The sequence below is a fragment of the Clavelina lepadiformis genome, chromosome 2 (genome assembly GCF_947623445.1).
Source record: "Clavelina lepadiformis chromosome 2, kaClaLepa1.1, whole genome shotgun sequence".
Taxonomy (NCBI): Eukaryota; Metazoa; Chordata; class Ascidiacea; order Aplousobranchia; family Clavelinidae; genus Clavelina; species Clavelina lepadiformis.
This window is the reverse complement of record NC_135241.1, coordinates 6,062,926-6,076,662: the sequence shown is the minus strand read 5'-3', so window position 1 is coordinate 6,076,662 and position 13,737 is coordinate 6,062,926. Positions and strand designations below refer to the sequence as shown.

General features: G+C 38.6%; 2 protein-coding genes across 3 annotated transcripts; one reads left to right on the top strand and one right to left on the bottom strand.

Moving 5' to 3' along the window:
* The first annotated feature begins 235 nt into the window (after positions 1-235).
* LOC143446356 (uncharacterized) lies at positions 236-9,509 on the top strand. 2 transcript variants are annotated; one of them, XM_076945953.1, is made up of 11 exons: positions 236-986; positions 1,479-1,587; positions 2,161-2,374; positions 3,987-4,075; positions 4,770-4,847; positions 5,259-5,456; positions 5,552-6,820; positions 7,064-7,247; positions 7,377-7,890; positions 7,988-8,513; positions 9,153-9,509. In XM_076945953.1, exons 1-11 carry the CDS (start codon positions 829-831, stop codon positions 9,333-9,335), a joined length of 3,522 nt encoding a protein of 1,173 aa, XP_076802068.1. In that variant the 5' UTR covers positions 236-828; the 3' UTR covers positions 9,336-9,509. The 2 variants fall into 2 exon arrangements, with proteins under 2 accessions (XP_076802068.1, XP_076802069.1); XM_076945954.1 differs by lacking the exons at positions 236-986; positions 1,479-1,587; positions 2,161-2,374 and adding an exon at positions 3,661-3,832.
* On the bottom strand, positions 9,503-13,710 carry LOC143446357 (dehydrogenase/reductase SDR family member 11-like). Its single transcript, XM_076945956.1, has 3 exons — positions 10,683-13,710; positions 10,326-10,600; positions 9,503-10,219 (listed from the first exon to the last, which is right to left on the bottom strand). Exons 1-3 carry the CDS (start codon positions 11,004-11,006, stop codon positions 10,039-10,041), a joined length of 780 nt encoding a protein of 259 aa, XP_076802071.1. The 5' UTR covers positions 11,007-13,710; the 3' UTR covers positions 9,503-10,038.
* Positions 13,711-13,737: the final 27 nt, after the last annotated feature.

The following is a 13,737-nucleotide window of genomic DNA, read 5'->3' as shown; positions in this document are numbered from 1 at the left end:
ATTAATGGACTTTCCAAGCTGTAACAATCAATCCACAGCCACAGAATATCAGTATTTTTTACCTGGCGGCGTATATTACTCATCGCGTACAACATGCCCGAAACTTGTCCATGTGTGTACGAAGCACGCCTTGCTACTCGTTAGTTTGCCTTCGGTATAGTCATATAGTGCGACAGTTTCACACAGCACGAAAAGTGTTGGTTCGACAAAAATTCTAACGCCCGAGGGTGGGCTATTCACCATCAGCGCCCCGCGATACACACCTATATGGTCTATTGAAGCGTTAGGTCTGCTTTTACGTTTTCATCGCTATAAATATATATTTATTTATTAGTGGTCAAATATAGAGTATGATTAAATTATAAAATTGTCGTTTTTGTAAAAAAGATGAAAGCAGAGTTTTACTATTGAATTGATATGGACAATTGTTATGTTGTTATCCGGCTGGTCTCTTACGGATTACTTTTAGGGATGAGGTCAAGTAGGATAAAGATCGGATAGTTACTGCTAAGATAATTGATCTATATTATCAGAAAACGTATAGTACAGAGGAAAAGTGTGTGAGAGCGAACGCTACTATAAGAAAATTTTTTTTTTCAGCTTGGTCTGACTAAAAGTGCCTTAATTGCATAGCGGTCAAGCATATTGTGGAAACTGCGGTGTCGCCTTTTCTGACGTTTCAAAATTTCTTGAAGAGCTGATGGAATTATGAAAAAAGCATCTAAACTTGTATAGCCGGAGGGCGGGAGCTTTAAAACGCCCCGTTTGATACACAGCAATAAGCTCAGCTTGATAAACTGGAAAGTTGGTTAAACAAGTTTATAGCAGATGATGGCTAAAAGCGAACCCCTATTTTACGAGAAAGATGACTCCTGGCAGCCGCCCCTGATGTATCCTCCTGCTTATAACCCATTGATAAGGGGCCGGTCACCCAGCAAACGGGACGAAGTAGAATTGGCAACCAGACATGACGAGGACGGGGACACGTAAGGAAATTTGTTTTGCTTTAATTTGTTATTTACATTTAGCAACAAGCTCCTTACATTGCTAAAACGCTCGTTTTTGGCTCGAGTTGAAATTTGTTTAAGTTCTAGTTTTGTTCTTTTATCAAGTTTGATAAAAGTGTATTTCTATTCGATTTTGAATTTATTTGCTGGTTGAAATAATCGGAATTATAAAGGTTTAATGTATCAACACCTTTCTCTATGGGTATGAATCTATTCTAACGTATAAATTGACTTTATAAATCGTGTTGTAATTTGTTTACTTGTATAGGTCGTCATGAATAAATTAATCATGTTATAAATCCTCTTTTTGCTTTCGTAACGTAAGCCATGGGGAAAATCCTTTCAATTGTAATCGTGTCGTATTTTGAGCTTTTTATACTAAAATGTAATTATTTTTATCACACGAGGTGACTGTAGGTTACGTTTGTGGAAGATTTTAGTTTAAAATTCCCTGACTGGTAAACGTTACAGATTTCTTCATGTCGCGGCCGCTCAGAAAAATGAAGTGGCCTGCGAGAAACTTATTGGAATAATAAAGCAATGGAAACTTTCAATGGATTTGAGAAATAAACTTATGCAGGTAATCATTGGTTATTTTGCGGTTGTTGACCACCACAGTAATGCGTGAAGACTTTTGTATTTACCTGGCACCTTTGCGCTCTCACGCATTCTGTACCCACCGGTACTAGAAAGTTGCGATTAAAATCAAATCGATCAATCTCTTTTTAGCCCCGGGTAAAATTGTGCGGATATATTTTGAAACATTTTACATGATTGTACTTTCCAGTATTGTTTTTTTAAGGCAATTTGTACTGTTTTTTCCAGGCAATTTGTCTATATAAATTCCACCAGCAAAATTAACACACATGCGGTTGGTATTGTTGTCAGACTTATTCCCATCGTACACGCTGTAGCTTGACTGTACGGGATTTTATATTTCGATATATTAAAAGCGATAGTTGACATGTTTTATATTGGGAACAAGAAGCGTGTTTTGCGATTTCGAATCTCCGCCGTTTGTTGTACTACTTTTTCCCAGTTTCGAAAGGGAAGCATCACGCTAAAATACCATTATGATAAATGACTTGCGAAATCCTTATCAAAACCGAAACTACATTTGATGTGATGTCTAATGTAGATATTCTGTTGGCAGACGCCACTTCATGTGGCTTGTATCACGGACTACAGCAACATCGTAGCGCATCTGCTGAAGGCCAGTCCGTCCTCGTGCGAAGTGACCGACCGCCATGGTAACAACGCTGTCCATTTGGCGATTAAATACAGCAGGAAGTCAACACACTACGCCACCTTACGCACAGTTGTGAAGGCAGCGTCGATGCAGGCTATGGAGAAGAAGAATATTTACGGTAAGCCAATCACATCCGTGACTTTTATATAAATGATTTCGTAGTTTGCCGATGACAGTAATATTATAAATTAATTGGGTAAAAACAGCATGCAAAGCTGCAACATTTTTTATGCATTTGTTTATGCCAGTGCGCTTGACAGTTTATCTTTAGGCTTTATGGATTCCACTATTAAAAGAAACTTGATTGGCATGACATATGGGCTATAGCACTTCCCACGTACTTTCGATTACATGGCAAAAACCATAAATTAAAACCATAAAAACCACATTGTCTGCTTGTTTGCTTTGCGCTGAAAGTTTACGCTTCATGCGTTTTGCATAGCTGGTTAAAACTCACCGCTTGCAGCCCTTGCGAAAAGAGAAAACATATACGTGGTGGAAGTAGTTAAATCGCCAAGAGCATCGAATGGTTTCCTTTACCTGATCGTGCGTTAATGTAATATCAGCGTTGTTTCGTTCCCGTTGCGTTTCAGAGGCGCTGTAGGTTAAACTTGAACGTCAAAGTGCCTGAGGTTGCGATCCTTGCAGTTTTATGTCCTAAGTGGTACTAAGTAGTCATCGTTGTATATAGTACTGTAGACGCAAAGCTTTTTTCGGTTACTGTTATTATTAGACTTCCTTTTTTTGCCTTAAACCTTCGAGCGATTACAGATCCAAACGTGGCTTGACATATTGTGATGTCGCCTGCGGTGTTAACACGGTTGTCATATGTACAACCATTTAAACAAGGCTACACTTATGAAATGGTATTTCGTCGTACGATAGCGATAAGAAATTACATTTTTTAAGTTTGAAAATTTTGAAAGTTTGGAAAATTTTTAAGTGAAAACCAGCAAGAGTTTTGTTCATTGATTCTCACTGTTGGACAAAAAGTATCCGCTTCAAAACAGAAACTTTGCTAACCGCTAAAATGCAGCCAAGCGTTTTTATGACGGTGAAAACGTGACATGCCTGTGTCGTAGGCCTATTTCAGACGCAGTAGACACAGAAATTGTGCCAGATTGGTTCGTCATCAGGTCTGGTTTCAGGTTTTGTATTAACAAAGGGACGATGCGAAGTAATTTCGCTTCCCCTGTATCTACAAGAACTTTGTTTTTGCTGACTTTCTTAGGTTTCAGTATTTTAGTCTCACGTGCACCCGCAAAAAGCGAATGGAGCGTCTAAGTCTTAGACTCTAAGAGATGGATTCGATCGGTTGGAAGAATGGAAGTCACAAGTGTTCCGTTTCACTATAACATCGCGCTTTAATCAATTTCTCGGCGTACGTTGCCCGTCAATATGACTCATGATCGAAACTATAATTTACTTAAGGCAAATCCGGTCCTCTGATAGCCAAACGCCGTTCTGAAAACCGCGTTTAATGATTCAAAACGCTATAGATAGTCAGTCCGACGTGCTGTATCATAGTCAGTGATTTAAGTTGACTATTTTATTAATTTAAAGTTTTCAGTCAGTCGTAAGTAATAATATTTTTTCCATTTTTGAGAAAATTTGAAAGAATGTTGGTAAAGGTTTGAATAGTCTTTTGTTTTGTTTGCAAAAATATTATTAAAATAATTTTCTGAGTTTGCTGTTGTTCGTGTAGCCATTAAATTAAGGTATTAAAACAGGTTTAGCACCTATACATGTCGCCGCAACTGAAGGAAACTCAGAAGCTGTACGTTTGTTAAAACAAGCAGGAACCGATTTGAATATTTTGGTAAGTCAAGTAAAAACATTAATTATACTACATTGTTTGTTTGTGGTACGATCGGTGAAGTCATGTAACCATTTGCTGATGCTAGTTTTAACAACAACTCAGTATGTAAGCGTTTATCATTGATTTCATCTGCCTTCACTGTACCTGCAAAAGGTTACCGGAGTGTGTATTTTTTATGTAAGTTCTGTGGGTGCATACACAACTTATACAAGCATCAACATATTCAAAAAGGTTTTGATTTCCGCGCAAAATGCAACTTAAAACGCTAGTCACGAAGCGAAATCGTGAATTGATTAGCTGGCACGTTTTTATGTTGCAACAACGCCATAAGCAGAATATAGGTTGACAAACAAATGCTTGGTTGGTGAGAAAGCGTTTAGAAAATATATATGTCGTGCGGTTAGCTTACAAATACTGAGTTACACCACGCAAAAAATAGCCATTTTATCAGTCGGGCCATGTACTACGTTGCTAGTCATAGTTTACACATGTGTTACGAAAGAAATTGCTTAATTAGCGCATTGTACAGTATTGCGTGTTTTCCGGGTTAACAGAGGATATTACTTGCCAATAGCTTACAAAAGGGGCGTTGTACACAATACCCAAAAAGGTCAGCAAGTTTTCTTCGTACATACGGATAATAAAGTCAGTAGTTTCGAATCGTCTCTTCACATCTTTCGTTGTTCCAATATAGGAAAACAAAGGCGGTGCATCAGCAATCATCCTGGCTGCCAGAGCATCGCAAAGGGAAGCGGCGCAAGCTCTGCTCGAGGTACTGTATAGCTATTAATAAGCCCGATTGACCTATTTTGACAGACATGTCTGACGTAGATGGTGTGTAGATTACACAATTTTTACGCAGTTGCGAGGGCTGCCTTCGTCTGTTGTGTATTTTGTTGTTGACAATGCTCAAATTGGAAAACCCGTTTTGATGCTTAGTCGTAAAAATATCACGCGAATCGTATTGTATCGTACCGTGAACTGGAAGCGAAACGTGTAGCGATACTACCCAGCGATGTTGGAGTATAATGTAAACTTTAAAATCGAAAATTATTCAGCTAAGTGGACAAACGGATTTGAACAGAAGCGATCCTTATAAGGTTAATCGTTTGTTAAATCACAAGGCCACGCCTCAGTTTCGTTATGTGTCATATATGGAGGCATAACTCGTTTTTTGTTACAGCTCGGCGCTAACCCCAACATTAGAACGACGTACGGAGAGTCAGCGTCTATGTGGGCCAGCACAAAAGGTGACCACGCAATGGGTGAACTGCTTGCTTTATATGATACGCCATATGACGTCAGCAATAGACACACACCAATGCCGCGCTACGTAAACTTGGAATCGTATAACTCCAATGCCAGTAACGTCAGTAAGGAAGTACGTTGATGTCGTGTAAACATGGTTGATATATTACTTGGGTTGGCTTTAGGTAAATATTTAGTTATTATTACGAGCTATCAATTGTCCAACAGCGTTTCATCGTCGACTCACAAGATGACGTGAAGGTTAGACCGTTCGTCAATAGCTCTCTTGCCAATAGAGCCTCTTCTTCCGTGGAAGAACGAAAGACGTCTTCAACAACCCAGCATCACGGCGTGTCACTAAATGGTCAACCTTTTGTTAAGAAAGAAAGAATTTCTCCAGCTTCGACATATCCAGGCACTGAATGTACAAGACGTGTAAGCACAACTGAAAGTCAAGCCGAAATAGAACCTCAGCCTATTAACTATACCATGAAAAAACTGTCGTCAACTAGCAAACCAGTTGAGCCAGCCAGTACTGCGCAGCGAAATCCTAAACGCGAAGCGGTCAATGACAAACCGCTAGATTTAAGCGTGAAGAAATTGAGGATGACCGCTCCAACCCAACGTTTCATTTCCCGGGCCGACTGTCATCCTGTCGACCAACAAGCCCAACGTCGCAGCAATTACGCCATTGTTCACCCTACTTACCACCATTCTCAGCTACGAATTCCAACACCTAACTACTTTTACAAAGTCATTCCTCATCAGTTTGCTGTCTCCAATCATATTACATTGCCTGCCGTTCCGCCTACGAACATGCTTTACCAAGCGCTGGCTGCTCGTAATAGCCACGTCATCGAACCAGTGAAACCGCTGACAAAACTATCGGGCGACGCGCAACAGCCAACTAGGACGCCTGTGGAGGCCCACGGTCTAAACCTACCGGGCAGTTTGCGAAAGATTACTCCGCAGGATTCACCATCAGGTGGGCCTTCCGGTTGTCGCAGGAAAATCAGCGCTGAACAACCACTAAAAAATAAGCATTTTATTGAGTGCAATAATACTAGTTTACGAGTTAGCGCTCGTGGTAACATTGCATCAACTGCTGCCAAACTCAGCGAAGTCGGCATTGCTCCACAGGTTGGCATCGGTCCGGTCGAAATGGTCCTTGATCCCATCCAGCTGCAAATGATGAAGAAGTATCCAGATTTGCGTTACATAACACCGGAAATCCGAAGATTTATTGAAGCGTGTGATCAACATCGACCAATAAGGGAGTGTTCCGCCCCTGTGGCAGACTACCACGCTTCACTGGAGACGCGAAGATCAAGCACAAACTCATCGGTTGTGTCCGCAGTGGCAACCGAAAAAAAACATTCCATGAGTCGTGAACAAAGGTACCACAATGATGAATCCCAAAATGAAACTCCAACCTATCATAAAACCAGCAAACAGGCCCTCGTTAGAAGAACTAGTTTACCCATCGACGGCGGGATGGTAAGAAAGTAGTCTGCATTGACAGTGTATTGTAGATCTACTACCTGCACCGGTACAATATTTTCAAAAACGCTTGTTTTATTCAATTCTATCATTTTCATGCAGAATCTTTACTTGATTCTTTTTGCTGCAAACCCTGTAACGATCCATTTCTTAGGACAACTAAGTAGACGACATCTACACAACAAATTAGATATGTTAATACAACAAAACAGTGCTAACTTTGTGTGCTTGTCTTTTCAGAGCAATGAGAAGCTTGACCTGAGATCTTACACTGGATGTCTTCCGCCACATTACCTACATCTGCTCGAGTCTTCTGGAAACTTGCCAATAAAAACAACAAATGCCCTGAAAAACGTGGCGGATATACTTCAAGATGACATGGTTGAGAACGGGATTACAATCAAGCAAGAAACTCCAGATAAAGGTTACAGGTTGATAAAAACTGAATTTTCTTGTCCCAAGTTCATCAAGTTGGAGTAGAGTAAATATGCACAACACAAAATTTTTTGCGGTTTTGATGAAACCGAGATTTAATTGAAGTTTGTTTGCGCAGAAATTAAAATCAGCAATATCAGAAGTCAAACCCGATCTCCCGAGCCAACAGTGCACAGTTCGTCCAATCCAGCAACTAACGCTTCACTAATCAGTATATCTCCCTGCGCCACACCTCCACTATTGTTTTCTATCGCCAATAAGCTACCTGTTTGCTCCGTGAGCAAAATCTTCGATTTCGATGAACTTGGAGATTGGTCTAGTATTGAGAAAGGGGAATACCCTGCATTTGATCTTCCTTACAAACTGTCCAGTAGCCAACAAGACAAGACATCCCATAAACCGTCATTTTCCACGGACTTTCGCGTCAACCAGAAATATATTTCAGAAGGAACGAAGGCGATACTTAGAAGTGTTACTGTCCCGCTTAAACAGAAACACAGCTCTCCTCGCCTTGGCTATCGATTGTCGTCGACTAACAAGCAGGCTCACAAGTGTGCCTGCTGCGCAAATTCCAAGAAATCGGAAATTCCAACCCTGATAGAGAACATATGGAAATTTACTCCTTCCAGAAAGTAAATTTATGTTTGTTTAAAATAATGTTTATTTCAAGTCATTTTTGATCAATTTTTCAATTTGAGGTCAGTTTGCCTAAACTCTTTCTCTTGACAGGTATGTTATCGCCTCCTCTGTTACGTCGTCGAATGCGGTTTACTGCAGCGAGATGGAAGTGAGAAAAGCTCATTTAGGGGCGGAAACGTCGTCCGCGGATTTACCGAAAGAAAAAGAAGTTCCTCCACTTGCAATATCCCGGGAAGAAGCCGGACCTGTGCCCCTACTTCGAAGAACCCATCGCATGAACTCTTTAGACGCTAAATTGGAACAACTAAGGAAAAGAGCGATTGATCGCCAAGTGGATTCAAGTAAAACAACATCCACAAACGACTCAGTCGCGGAGAAAGTTTCCCCCAGTAGTTCCCCCCAGCAGACAGTCGTAGATGTTATGAACAGGTTTGATGACACCTGTGATGTACTAGCCAATTCGATTGAAGATTCCTCTGACGACGAATGTGACAAGAAGGCTGCCGCTGTGACAAACGGACCACGAAGAAATATCGTAAGGAAACTACAGCGGAGGGATTCACCGATTGACGGCCGTTCTTGCTATCCGAAGGTGTTGGAAGTAAATCAACTCAGGGTAAGCGATAACGTACTTATTATACAAATTGTTTAGAGCGAGAATATTTTTATCAACTGCCGCCTTGCCCTTAAGCGCTTCCTAGTAAAACCAACATTCGGACCTTATGACAATTAGCTTGCCCTGGGGCGTATTTGTTAGTTTAGTCTACAATCTGCAGCTTTCTATTTCAAATTTGACTTATTTTTCGAGCTATTCAGTAACCGTCCAATATTGAAATTGTTGAAGATATTTCTCCTTACTTTCCTCTTACAGCAGTATATCTTTTAACTTTCTTTTCTGTGAGGCCCTTACAAACTTTTTATCCATCAACATGGCTGTAGATTATGTGGTAACGATTAAATTTTTTTGTTGCCAAGTATGAAATTAACGAATAACTAATGCGTCATGTCGAGCTTTTGGGTAACATTTCTTGCCCAATATCACGAAGACGATTAAATGCTATGATACTTAGCTATATAAACTAAGATCATTAACTCCTAGATCGTCCTATAATGACTCAAATTCAGGTTAAAGCTGTTAACTTACCTTTCAATTCAGTTTTTTTGAATTATTTTTTATATTGATAACAAAAAATTTAAAGTTGGAACTGAAAAGTAATTCGAACATTTCCTCATTTCACGCCTTGCTTGTTTTCAGAACGTAGAGCGCAATAGCGACATCTCGCGGCACATGACTCTTAGCCAGTATCAAGTCATGTCATCTTCCTGTCACAATCGAATGAATAGCGCAGAAGACATTGGGATCAGCGATCTTGAAATAAGCGATGATGAAGATACTAACACAATGGTAAACGAACGCGAAGCCGGCAAGATCGCCTAAAAACTGCTGGAAATTAAAAACAAGGAAGCCATAAGTACATCAGACAATCAAAGTTTGTTCAGTATTGTTTTCTGTTGCCACGTTAACAAAATCAATTCATAAACGTTAACTAATATATTGCAATTTTATTATGTGCAAAATCCGTCAAGTGCAAATATATATGTCATACCTCTATTCAGTATTTGTTTCAATTTTCTGGAATAATTTTTGTAAAGTAAGTTAAGTTTGTCTGACGGTGGTGCAGCCTTCAACCAGCTAGTATTAATGGTAAGTTTTTTCACCTGTCATAAACTAAAATTGTTAGCACGAAATCCTTTAAACTTATTGCATGACTACGAGTAAGAAAAAAGCTAACACGATTGAGTCTCATCTACAACAGAGCACAGGAAAAGTTTAATGATTCAAATGATTACATGCACATTGGAGAACCAAGTAAAAATAACCACATGTTAAAACCGTTAATATCGGTTAGTAAAGTATTATGCGTTTGACAATTAAAAATTCGCTTATATCTCTAAAAACCGTCGGACATCTTGCAAACTGGTACATTTTGTTTGAAAGACCATGAACACTTTCACAAAAGCATGGCTGAGCCGTGAAATAGCTTTCAGCAAACATACAGCGTTCAGGGCTATCTGTAATGAATTTCACACCAATAGAAAAAGCAAGAAAAAAAAGTTTAAAACTTTTCATTTTCTTGAAGTTACCGGACCTTCGCGTCTATGTCATTGCCTTGCTCTGTGGGTCTCACTATAATGTTATTTACTTCCATATGCGGTGGGGAATTTACTGCAAACATGACCGCATTTGCTATGTCGACCGGTTCCAAGCATTTCAAACTTGAGTACAACTTTGATGCTTTTTCTGGCTGATCTTTATTCAGCCTACAAACATGTAATACCTTAAGTTGAAGTTGTAACAAAATATCGTTAGTAATACATATAAATTATTTACTGACTACATTTAACTGAAGATCCTATAAATCTGTACCTATACGCAAATTTACTCTCCACCAAACCAGGAGAAATTCCTGTCACTCGTATGCGGCTTTGAACTTCACGAAGATCTTGCCTCAAGCCTTCAGTCAGAGCAGTGACGGCGAACTTGGTAGCAGAGTAAAAAGGTCTGTAAACAGTGTGGCCGGACACACTGTTGATGTTTATAATGTGTCCATCTTCAACACCACTTGATTTCATCAATGCAATAGCCTCTCGCGTAGCTATGCATAACGCTAAAACGTTGACATTCAGCATTTCGGCCCATTCCTGCATGTAAAGTAATTTGTAACAGATTTCATAGCCCTATAGTAAGTAGTTATTAAAACCACGTCAATTGATGTAGGCCTACTTCTGTTTTAGCAGACATCAATCGTGCGTGATGAGACATTCCCGCGTTGTTCACACAAATATTAATGGTTCCAAACTTATCTTTGATGAAAGCAAACACCTCCAGAATTTGACTTTCATGATTCAAATCACATTTCTTTGCAAACATTTCTCCAGGTCCTTTGGCGTTGACATCAACTGCAATATCTTCCAGTTTATCTAAATTTCGAGCACATCCAACCACCTTTATTCCATTTTTAACGAAATTCCTAACAATAGCTGCCCCTATTCCGGAGGATGCTCCAGTTACAAGCGCGACTTTGGTATCGTTGGCACACTGCTCCATTTCACAAATTTACCCTAACACTTAGGTTACTATAGCAGTATAGCTACTGTAGAAGAGTAATGCCGGTATCACAGAAATATTATGTTGTGGAATCAGACAAATTAAAAATTATTTTTAAATATTTATCACACTTCATGTTCACGAATATCCAAAAAAGACTTTAATTAATATTAAAAATTTTGGCACGTTTCTAACTATACCAAAAGCAAGATGACTACGTCGAACTTGCAAACTAAAGGCGAATGATATGGTAACAAGAGCCAACACGGCAGAACCTGTTTAATGATTGACGCACCTCGATAAAATATCAAACTTAGCCATGTTTGCGAATATCGCAGTATTTCGTTGCTGTATATTCTACACTGTACAGTATAATCAGCATACACTGCAGCGGCTTCATGTGTCCCAATGCACAAAGACTGAACATTCACATCAAGCATATTTCTCCAATTTTGCATTTCAAACATTACGAATTCGTCATTTCTGGCTTCGGTATTTACAATTTGTTTTTAAACATGGTTGACGTCTTACTGGATCTTTTTTACGATAAGCCTGCTGTTCATGTATCTACGTCATGTATTTAATATTCTGTTATCATACATGCACAGCTCATCCAGAGCAGGATAAAGACCGTGTTGGACCTGGGGCTAAAAGGTATCATTGGGCCTATACAGAATTTTGTCTCTATTATTTATTATAAAGCAAAATGCATGCAGAATATTCACAAAGAGTACTCTCCCAAACATGTTATAAAACTATTAATTATTATTTAATAAAAATTAAATCATGTTAAAATATTATTTTATTTTATAATTAATTATTTTATAAACAATTCACCAACACATTCTCTATAAATCATGTTAGAAATTTCGATTGTTTAATAGGGCAAATATAAGCTATAGCCAATATCTATTGTGAGTGTAGGAATTTGAACTGCGTCTGCACGTCAGGGTAATTATATCTGCAACGCAATTTTATTTCTTTGTTTTTGTGTCAATTGGAGTCAGCTAATTACATTATTGGGCGACATAACATATATTTTAACAAAAACCAAGGTGGTTATTTCCTAAATTTCTAGTATGTTGCTCAACACTCTACTTTGGAGTGAGCGCCTAAGCAGGGATTCTTTCTACAGTTTAATTCTTGTATTAGTAGATTAGCTGTTCCTTTGATTCAATGTGGCACAACGTGTAGTTAAAGTATTTTAAAGTCGCATTTGAGGCGTAAAAACACAAAATGTTTGCGTTTCGGGCATTTTGAGCGGGATAGACAAGCTCGGGAATTTTAAAACCAATTTTTAAAGTTTTTTAGCTTCCCTCACTCCAACGCAACCCTAAATACGCTACTGCTTGCTAATTATGTACAGTTGTACTTGGTAACACAATATTATTGTGAGGATTATCAGTATTTTAATATTTTCACGCCGACGCTGTTATTTTAAGTATACGCTAGTTGCGCAATTCTTTATAAGTTGAACAATAACAGTAGCTAACTAGTCTAATTAGACCTACAAAAAGGTGATGGAGGTTATGAAGCTAAAATTGGCACATATGCGCTTAAATTATAATTTTATTAACGAAAGGACTCCAAGTAGGCTATATAGCTACGAATCGTTATTGCTCTGCCAATTGCTACTAGCTGACGTGCCTGCAGAAGATAGACACAAATACCAACCTATGTATGGTAGAATAAAAGTTTGTCTAAAACCTGGATCTAACAAACTTTTCAGCGTCGGTTGTTAAAAAGCAAGCGATCAATGGATCGTCTAAGATGCACTTAGCGGCTTAGTGTGGAGTAAAATATAAGATACAGCAAGCTGACTTTGGTTTTAATTTTATATTTTACTCCACACTATGTATGGCAGGCTCATACTTAAAACGCATTTAACATAATGAGTAGAGACGAGCTCAATAAACTCTGAAAAATTTAGGCTTCGATTGACTTGCATTTATTAACGCCATTTTTGCTTCGCAAAATTAACTTTGCTTAAATCTCAATTCTTTAACAACACTTTTTTTTGTAAAATCAACTTTAGCTCATGGTTTCATCTGCAGCGCGCTGCACGATGAAGTTAGTCTACAGTATAACCGAAAGGTATTTTCATATTTATGTGGACAATAGAACAGCCAACTTATAGTTTTTACTTTTAAAATGCCGTTGTAATCTTTGTGAAAGCGTTGTAGCTGATAAGTAGTCGTAAACAGGGAAATGCAATAAACGAAAAAGACTGAAAACGTAAAACGGTTTATGGTTTTAAAAGATTAGGTTCGTGAGTGGGTATGGCCTGATACCTTCTTCCTAAATACGCTAGTGATAGCATAAAATAATATTTAGGGGGGTAAATGACAGAATCTCTGAAAATTGTTTAAGATTTAGAAGTTTTTATCTAGACCATTTTTAAGCCAACCTGCAGAAATAGATTTGTCCCAAAAGCATTTAGAAAATACCTGTACTGTTCAATTGTAGGCTAAACCATGATTAGTGATATTAACAAAATTTTAACGACCGCTTATATTCTAACAAAAATTCTTATTCTTTACGAAGCTTTTATTGTATTGGTTACGTAGCCGTATTCACTTCATAATGAGTTTTGTAATACCATTTCCTTTCAGCATCTACTTTGGACAACGTGGATAACCTTATTTTGCTTCTACAACTCGATCCAACAGTCAACAACTCTGTATCAGCAACTGCAAAGCTCAATTTGCATTGTTGGAAGTAGACTTTTTAG